The following is a 10,898-nucleotide window of genomic DNA, read 5'->3' as shown; positions in this document are numbered from 1 at the left end:
AATTATGTTTCTAGGCTTAAACTGACTAAAATCTGATGATTTAGGGTCAAAACAACGTAACTTAGGGTTTAAACGGAGTGGGAAGTGTCAAAAAGACCCCTGGGAAGGTTGTTGTCGGGCCTCACGACGGCCAGGACTGACGGTCCGTCGTGCGCCCGACGCCCCGTCGTTGGGTCCGTCGTGAGGGCCTGTTCGACAGGCCTTTACTAAAATGGGCATAACTTTTTACTCAGAGGTCTTATTTAGCAAGGTCAGTGGCTATGGAAATATAATTCAATTATCTATATGTGGGTAGGTCATGGGAGACCTAATTCATTTTGTGCTAAGAGTTATGATTATTTTAAGTTGACCCAACTGCATTTCCCCTTAACTGGCTGCAAATTTTCCACCTACGGACCGTAGGTCCGCCTACGAACCATGCTGGTCATGCATAGCTCTTGTCAGAGAGTGGTTGGAGGGAGTCTTGATCGACGATCACGGACTACGGACCGTCGTTTGACCTACGGACCGTAAGTCCGTCCGTCGTCCAAGACTTAACCAATTTTTCTAGGCTGAAATTTTTGGGAGTTTCTGATCCCATCGACGGTTGTGCAGGACGGACCGTGGTTCAGGCTACGGTCCGTCGATGCCACCGTTGGTAGCACCTGCAGATTTTTCTGAAAAAACTAATTTTTGGTCTGTTTTGGCTACGGGGTGTTACAATGATTCAACCCCATTTGTCACCACTATTCCTCCTTTAATGGAATCCATAAGTCTGACTCTTAAGCATGAAAGTCTATGTACATCTTTGCTAGTTCTTTCTTCTCTTATTCAAAATGGGCGGTACTACCCAAGAACAACTTGCTTTAGGCATCAACAACCACATTAGCCCTACCTGGGTGGTAAAGAATGCTCATGTCATAGTCTTTGAGCAATTCTAAGCACCTCATTTGTCTGAGATTGAGCTCTCTCTGAGTGAACACATATTGTAGGTTTTTGTGATCAGTGAATATATCAACATGAACTCCATACAAATAGTGACACCATATTTTCAAGGCAAAAACTATAGTAGTCAACTCTAAGTCATGGGTTGGATAATTCTTCTCATGAACTTTCAACTGTCTGGAGGCATAAACTATAACTTTGCCCTTTTGCGTTAGAACACAATCCAAACAAAGAACTTTAAAAAGAATGTAAAAGCTTTAAAGAAATTGGGTCACCAATAAAAATAAGAAAAAAATGACATAATTATATATATTAGAAATTATAATATTTAATTATATAATGACCGATAAAATAGTGCTACATGTTTATATTAGAAAGTATAATACTTTTGGTGTCATGTCATCTTCTAAGGAGGTATTAATATCACTTTGATTAAGATTAGGTGTATAATAGGTTATCAAAATAGTTTAGGCGTGTAACTGAACTTTCTGAATAAATTTAGGAATGAATTTATGTCTTTTCCCTTTTTAGTATATTACGAGTTCATTTATTTAGATAGGTACATTTTCAAGAATTAAAAAACTTACAATATTGCTATAATTTGCAAATATCTCTTATTAGAGGAATATTAAATGACTGGACATAAGTATTTACTATGAATCAATTGTGATAAACTAATTCGAAATTTATATATATTGAAAGGTACACCTTTGTAAAAAAAAAAGGTACAACTAATTATGCAACAATACCATTTTCTGTAAAATCATGATATATTATTTTATTACTGTTTGATAATTAATACAAAAAATAAATAAAAAATCACACAAAATATCATATAAACAAATATTTTAGAACACGAAAGTCAAGCTTCATTGATTAACTAATAATTAATCATTTTGACTGTTTATTTTTACATAAATGATAAAAAGAAAAATGGTAGGACCTAGAATAAATAGTGCAATCGAAATAAATGCAAAAAAAAAATTACTAAAACAATAACTTTAGTTTGTTAGTGCTAATTTTCTTTTGAAAAATGAAAATCCAACAAAGAAGAAAATATTTCCGCAATGTTTAGATTATTTTATTTATAAATTAATTAATATGAATAAATTGAAGAATATCTGTAAAAATCAAAGGACAATAGTATATTTAAGTAGAAAACAACAATAATAAGTTCATGTTTGACTATCAAGCTCTCACTTCAACACGCTTATTAATATATTTAAATATACAATTATGAGCCTACAACCTATAAAGTGTATAGATAGTTTCCACAATTCACAAGAAAAATTTAATTTTATCTCTCGTTCTGAAAAAATAAAATAGGTGAAGTCCTTTTTTGGGTAAATTATTTATGTTCTTTGATCTTAAATATTAACATTTTTATATTGTTTTTTTTTTATTTTTGTTTTTCAGGATGTCGACTCATCTAGAACCGATCGAGTGTCCTATATGTAGGGGAACTGTTCGTGGCTATCAAAGTTTTATGATTCATGTGAGTTCTCATTCAGACGATGAAATGGCGGTAGACGTTGTAGAAGATTCAAACAACCTACATGAACCAGGATCTTCAGAATTAGTCCAACATGTAAGAATCTTGAAAGGCAAAAGAATTAACTCACAATCAGAGTAACCACCACCTTTAATTTGTCCTTGATTGGTTAGAGATTATAATAGTAATATAAATGTGCTTGTAAATCAACAGGAATCATTGTCGCTATCGACATCTATGACACCACCAACATCATTCTCATATAATGCTTGTTTTATTAGAGGCAACGATGATGACAAAGGTGTTCATATAAATCAACAACTACTATCACTGTCCTAAATGACACTAACTCAATCAGAGTGAGCAATGAAGGCGGAGATGTCAATACAAACCAACAACTACTATCACCATCACCTTCATCATCACATCAGCTTCTCTCAGTTAACAATAATAACATACGCGCGGAAGAAAATCAATTGCAACAAATGATTCAATCAACAAGGACTTATGTACGAGGTTTAAAATCAGTAGTTATTGACCAAAATGAAAGCCCTCTAGAATTTGAAGGACCATATAAAAAGGAGGTAGATTTTCCTATTTTGAATAAACCTGATCAATTACAGTTGGAATTCAAACCTCGACTAATTTGTGATAGCGAAACCAATGAGGTGGATCTAAGTTTAAAGCTATAACGCCAAGAGTATCTATGCCTAAAGCATTTGTTTCCTTTTTTATTATCGTAAATTATCTCAACCGCTAATAGTTTTGATATTTTTGTTCAAGTTTTTTAATCATATACAAAATTGTACTCCTCTTGAAACTTTAATATGACATTTCTTGGAGTCATTGCTTCTTTTGTGTGTATGTTATTACTATAGCCAAAAATTCAATGTTGTATTTTGATACCATTCATTCCAGAATTCTATGTACTACATAACATTTTATGAAAAATATGGATAAATTATTATTTAATCAAATAGAAGTCATCATAATGTTAGTCAATGATACTTAATACAATCATAACTAAAATAAGATTTGTAGTTTCACTGAAAGTAATTGATTTATAATTTTTCTACCCATAAATATTCTTAATATTGTTTCAAAATAAAATAGACAATTCTCTAATAAAGGAAAATAAATGACTTATCCTAAGCATTTATTATGTCAACTATTATAATCTTAGTTCTAAATTTAATTTTATATTCTTAATGTTGTTTCAAAATAAATAGTCAATTCTCTAATAAAGGAAAATAAATGACTTATACTAAGCATTTATTATGTCAACTATTATTATAATCTTAGTTCTAAATTTAGTTTTATGTATTAACTTGAACAAATTATTATATAAAAACTAACATTAATAAAATACATGGAATTTCAATTGAGTTAATGAAATCCATAAAAAAATTTAAGTGTCAGAAACTATAACATTCCAATTGATAGTCACCAAAAATTCACATTTTTAATATTGTAACATACAATACTTTTATTTTGTATTAAATTCATAGATAATTATTTTTATTATAGTGTAATTTTATCGCAACAATGAATAATCATACACACATAAAAGAAGAAGAATAAGACACAAATAAATCTACAACTATTATTTACAACTCTTTATAATCATCATGCTTTTCCAAAATTCTTCATTTAGTTTGTTAGACTGACGAACATAATTTACTGTCATTTTTTTCTAAGAAAGAATTATTTTTTAGAACTTTATTTTTTTTCTTTAGGACAATTAGTCACTTGAAACTGCTTCAATGTCCTTTATCTTATTGATAACGTACATATTCACACTTTAAAGAGAAAATGTGTATATGATTGTATGTAATATCATTAATTCAATTATAACTCGGTGTCAAATTTCAAAGAGAATATTATATAAGTGATCAGTAAGTTGGAATCATCTCTAAAGTTTCATGCTATATAAGTGATCAAGTAAGCTCAGAATCATCACCAAAGTTTCATACTACATGTTGAATCTATAGATCATGAAGAATTAGGAAGAGATTTTGATATTAAAATGAACGTACAGTTATGCTCAATATAGTATTTATTTGGATTTCAACACATCAAACACTTATTTGTTTGGATTTAATAGAAGAAGTTATACATGTTCTACCCAAGGAGACAAATGTTGTATACTATCAATGAGTGTGATGTGATACTCAAAACTTTCAAGTGCACTATGATAGATAGTCTATGGTTATGAGCTTATGAAACTAAATATGATTATGACCTAATTTATGTATGTGTTTAACATGAGTAGTATAGACAATTAAGAAGGCATAGGTCTAAAGATAATGATTAAGAAATCATGTATATCGATGGAAAAATATGTCATCGTTAGTTCGGAGGAATACTATAATTAATATATTTTTTAGTTTTGCTTATATGTATAACCTTTTCCACGACAAAAGAGTTATTCATATTAAGGCCACAAAGATTGATCGAGTCTAATAAATTATTTATGATGTAATCTTAGAGATTATTTTTATGTATTGAGTGTTTAAATTTTTTATTAAATAAAAACATTTATCAATTGAAAAAAATGTTTTGATGGTATGCATTGCAACACCTCATTATTTTGCACATGATATACGTTATGTCATTATGATTCACCATTGCGCATTGTATAAAAAAAATTGTGAATGCTAAATTGATTCCTTAGTTCATTCATATTTTAAGTTGAATCGTCAACTTCTCACGTAGAATTAACATCACTTTATGTCAGTTTTCTTTTACATATGATTTGCCTTTACTTTTTGTGTATTCATATATAATAGATACTCTATAACTAATTTGGATATATCATACGATTTATCATGTTCACTCGAACTTTATTTATTTGTTATGATATTCACATTTATCTAGTTATTGATGTTATGCGTTGTGAAATATTGATTTAATAACAAATGATGATTTTTTTGGTGCATAGATGTTTGATTGGTTTTGTAGGCTATTAGTTAAACAAATTTGGATCAAGATAAAAAAAAACTTAGAAAGAAAATAGGAATGACGCATAAACAAGTTGTGTAGGTACTCATGGAGGCATACACTTCGGGAGTTGAGGTGACTATTGCTATACTTTTCTAGGTTGAAAAGAGGTTAAGGCTTGAAATGCAATTATCACATGTACTATTTTGATTTTTATTGACACACTGTATCTACTTATTTTCTGTATCTGCATATTTTGGTACGTACTTGAATATGATGTGTGATTCCTTGGCAGCGCTTATACATGTTTCTACTCATGTATATGATTTATTAGTAGTGTATTGATATAGTGTTATTATTTTGTTGGAGATGATACATGGGTGGACCTTATCATTCTTGATATGGTGACATTTGATATGATTTTAGGTATGAATCCATTATCTCTTTATCATATAGTTTTGGATTGTATGCTAAGACTGTTACTTTGGATTTGATATGGAACGGCACACATTTAACTATGCATCTAAAAGTGTGATATCATTTTTAGAGCAAGGAGGACGGTAAAGAAGGAGTGTTTGACTTACTTAATAGCACACATTCGGGATACTAGTGTAGCGGAGTAAGATGATCCTTTTTAGTAAAAAATGACTTAAATTCACCCTTGAAATTGTTTCGAATAGTCAGTTATACGCTTAAACTGTCATGACGATCTATTACATGAAGTGAAATTAATACCCCTTTTGAAGACAATACCAATTTGTGCGTTAAAAATGCGTTATACACGTGTTTTGACATGTAATAAGATTATTTTAATTTTTTTAAAACCATTTTTCTTAATATTTTCTTAGACTTTTGCAAAAAAAATAAAAACCTAGTCTTTCTTCCTCTTCTCACCTCACATTTCTTTCTTGTTAAAATTTGTTTTTCTTTCCTCTTCGTTATAAAATAAGAAATTTTAAGAGAGAATATGACACAATAATATGTTGATGAAATTTAGTGAAAATACCAGCGGCGATAGGCGATGGACAACACTATTGTTGCCAGCAAAACAAACAAAACTTTTGGATCTGTAAAATTTCTTTTGAAAATTTTGATAATTATGGATGAAAATCAAGCATTTCATTAGTATTCTTTGTGTGTAAAATCAAATATGCTATTGATGGCTTGAGACAAAAATAAAAAATTTTAGAAAATTATTTTCTTCCGTGAATTTTTGAGAAATATAGGCAATGAATCATGAATTTTATACATAAATGTCATAGGATTTTCTATAGAAGTCATTGATTTCTCATAATTTTTTTGGTAAATCTTCCGACAAATTCAAATAAAAATCATGAACCTTAAGTTAAAATTATTAACTTTCCAATGAACATCAACATCTTCCCCAGTATTTTTTTACTTCTTTTTAAAGTTTTTTTTAGATAGAGTGATGGATATTTGAAGAAATCATCAATGGTAACAAATAATTTGTAAAGAAGAAGAACTTTTCAAAAAAATGGTAAAATCTTTAAAGAAATTGAGGTCATCAATAAAAATATTTAAAAAATGACGTAATTGATATATTTGAAATTATAATACTTAATTATATAATGACCAATAAAATAGAGCGACGTATTTAAACTTATCATTTTAGCATAGATTTTCTTCTTCTCACACACCTTAAGGAAGGTGAAGACACTTTTTTTTGTCATGCCATCTTCTAAGGGGTTATTAATATCACGTTGAATAAGATTAGGTGTGAGAAACGTCATCATAATAGTTTAAGAGTGTAACTTATTTTTCGTAACAAATTCAGGGCTGAATTTATGTCTTTTCCCTTTTTAGTATATCACTAGTCATTTATTTTGATAGGTACATTTTCAAGAATTAAAAAAACTTACAATATAGCTATAATTTACAAATATCTCTTATTGGAGGAATATTAAATGACTTGACATGAGTATTTACTATGAAACTATTGTGAAAAACAAATTCGAAATTTATATAGGTTGAAAGGTACACCTTTGTAAAAAAAAGGTACAATTAATTACTGTGATAATATCATTTTCTATTAACTCATGATATAATATTTTATTATTGTTTGGTAATTAACATAAAAAATTAAAAACACATTAAATTTATACAAACAAAAATTTTAGAACTCAGAAGTCAAGCTTCATTTATTAGCTAATAATTAATTATTTTGATTAATTATTCTTACATAAATGATAAAACAAAAAATTGTAGGAACTAGAATAAATAGTGCAATAGAAATAAATATATAAAAAATTATTAAAAAATAATTTTAATTTGTTATCGCTAATTGTCTTTCGAAAAATGAAAATCTAAAAAAGAAAAAAAATATTCCCTGTTATAAAGTATTTGTATTATAGTGAATGTCTATCATGTGGAGTCCTTTTTAGGATATGGTTAAAGAGTCCTCCTACTTGGGGACCAAGTTAGATTTCTCCTATGAATAGAGTGCTCCTCTTCATTGTAAATGTATTCATCAAGAGAAATAACAAGTCTTCTCTTCTTTTCTCTCTAGTTTCTTCTTCTTATTCTATAGTTTTATAACACGTTATCAGCACGAGACTCTAATTTCTCAAAAGTGAAGATTAGATTTGAAGAATTAATAAAGGTATTATTTATTCTTTTGTTTTTAATTTTAATGGCCAATCTTACAAAACTAGAGTTCAGTGCCCTTCAAAGTTTGGGCAGGAACTACCTCTCATGGGTGTTGGATGCTGAAATTCACCTTGATGCAATGAGTCTTGGAGACACCATAAAAGAAGAAAATAAGGCATCAAATCAAAACTGTGCACGAGCAATGATATTCTTGCGTCATCATCTTGACGAGATTCTGAAAATCGAATATCTGACAGTTAAGGATCCACTTGTTTTGTGGAAAAACCTAAAAGAAAGATTTGACCACTTGAAGATGGTCATACATCCAAAGGCACGATATGATTGGATGCATCTAAGGCTACAAGACTTTAAGTCTATACATGAGTATAATTCTGCCATGTTCAGAATCACTTCTCAATTGAAATTATGTGGAGAAACGGTTAGTGAGATTGATATGATGGAAAAGACATTCTCCACTTTCCATGCCTCGAATGTGCTCTTGCAGCAACAATATCGAGAGAAAGGTTTCAAAAAGTATTCTGAACTAATTTCTCATCTTCTTGTGGCCGAGCAAAATAATGATTTATTATTGAAAAATCATGAGAATCGACCTACTGGATCTGAACCACTTCCTGAAGTGAATGAGGCGTACGCCCACCATGCTAGGCGTGGAAAAGGTCGCGGTCCTAATCGTGGACGTGGACGTGGTCGTGGACGTGGACGTGGTCGTGATTATGGTCAAGAACGTAATTCTAATCTTGGCATTAATCATTCATCAAATAAAAAGGAAAAAAGAAAGGATGAGAAACGTGAAGCAACTAGGGAAGGTTGTTTTCGATGTGGTGGAAGAGGTCATTATGCACGTGATTGTCGTACTCCCAAACACTTGGTTGAGCTTTATCAAGAATCACTAAAGAAGAAAGAGAAAAATCCTGAGGCAAATTTTATCTCTGAAAATCAAGTTGACATCACGCACTTGGATATAGCAGATTTCTTCGCACATCCTGAAGGAAAAATAGATCACTTAATTGGTGATGGTTCTGTGAACATGGAAGAGTGATATTTTTTTTTTGGTAGTATTTATTAATAAATTTCATGTAATGATAGTTGTTTGCATGAGTATTAGTATTTTAAATTAGTTTAGTCGTTCATTAGCTTGTTCCTTAATTCTTAATAAAATAATATATATTTTTCATTGTTTTATTTATATGATTCTAATATGATAGAGTTAGTCAAATACTAAACTTTATCACGTGTTTGTATTATATTAGGTCTTTAATTTGATCTAATGTTAAAAACATGCAGTCTGTTATTAACTAGGATTAAATAATGATTTTATTTTATTTTCCTAACAACTCGTTTTTGACTTAGAGGAAACAATAAATTAAGGCTCAATTTCTAATATTTAATTATTAATTTATTCCTTTGAATATATTGTACCCTTTTGACAACACTAATATTTAATATATATTTATTTTGTGTATGTCATTTCATGTGAAGATATGGATAATTCTAAGAACATATTATCGAAATATGAAGATATTTGTTTGATTGATTCTGGTACAACACATACGATATTCAAAAATAAGAAATATTTTTCTCATTTAAGTATGGGTAAAATAAATGTTACTACAATTTTTGGTAGTACTAATATGATTGAGGGTTTTGGAAGAGCCATTGTAATTTTGCCCAAGGGAACTAAACTCATCATTAATAATGCTATGTTTTCTCCAAAATCTAAGAGAAACTTGTTGAGTTTTAAAGATATCCGTGAAAATGGTTATCATATCCAATCAATGGATGAAATAAATCTTGAATATCTTGGTATCACCAAGTATGTCTCTGGGCAGACATGTGTTATAGAAAAGTTCCCTGCTTTATCTTCTGGCTTGTATTGGACAAAAATTAGTGCAATTGAGGCACATTTTATAGTAAATAAGAAGTTTACTGATTCCAATACATTTGTACTTTGGCATGATCGTCTAGGACATCTTGGGTCAATAATGATGAGACGAATTATAGAAAATTCGAATGGACATCCACTAAATGACCTAAAAGTTCTTTTAAATAGTGAATTTTCTTGTACTGCTTGTTATCAAGGCAAGTTAATTGTGAGACCATCACCAATGAAAGTTAAGATTGAGTCCCCTGCGTTCTTGGAACGTATACATGGGGATATTTGTGGACCTATTCACCCACCTAGTTGGTCATTTAGATATTTTATGGTTCTAATAGATGCTTCTTCTAGATGGTCTCATGTGTGCCTATTGTCATCTTGTAACTTGGCATTTGCAAAATTATTGGCACAAATAATAAGGTTAAGGGAACACTTTCCTGATAATCAGATTAAGTTCATTCGTCTTGATAATGCTGCAGAGTTTTCATCCCAATCATTTAATGATTATTGTTTAGCAATTGGGATAAGAGTTGAACACTCCGTTGCTCATGTTCATACTCAGAATGGTCTCGCAGAGTCATTAATTAAACGTTTGCAATTAGTAGCAAGACCATTGATTATGAAAACTAAGTTGCCCACTTCTGTGTGGGGACATGCAATTTTGCATGCTGCAACACTTATTCGTCTCAGACCGACGAGTTATCATAAGGTTTCTCCATTGCATTTGGTTATGGGTCAAGAACCTAATATATCCCATCTAAGAATTTTTGGAAGTGCTGTACATGTGCCTGTGGCACCACCAAACCGCACTAAGATGGGCTCTCAAAGAAGGTTAGGAATATATGTTGGGTTTGAGTCACCCTCCATTATTAGCTATCTTGAACCATTGACTGGAGACATGTTTACTGCTAGATTTGCAGATGGTCGGTTTGATGAGACAGTTTTCCCAAAATTAGGGGGAGAGAATAGTGAAATAAAACGAGAAATTTTGTGGAAAAATTTATCATTGTCTCATCTTGATCCATATTCTTCTACTTG

The 10,898-nt window shown here is 30.4% G+C and overlaps 1 protein-coding gene across 1 annotated transcript; it reads left to right on the top strand.

Moving 5' to 3' along the window:
• The first annotated feature begins 8,006 nt into the window (after positions 1–8,006).
• LOC107019257 lies at positions 8,007–9,023 on the top strand. Its single transcript, XM_015219804.1, has 3 exons — positions 8,007–8,487; positions 8,602–8,835; positions 8,953–9,023. Exons 1-3 carry the CDS (start codon positions 8,007–8,009, stop codon positions 9,021–9,023), a joined length of 786 nt encoding a protein of 261 aa, XP_015075290.1.
• Positions 9,024–10,898: the final 1,875 nt, after the last annotated feature.

This window comes from Solanum pennellii, chromosome 5 (assembly GCF_001406875.1).
Source record: "Solanum pennellii chromosome 5, SPENNV200".
NCBI lineage: Eukaryota > Viridiplantae > Streptophyta > Magnoliopsida > Solanales > Solanaceae > Solanum > Solanum pennellii.
This window is presented reverse-complemented; position numbering and strand designations above follow the sequence as displayed.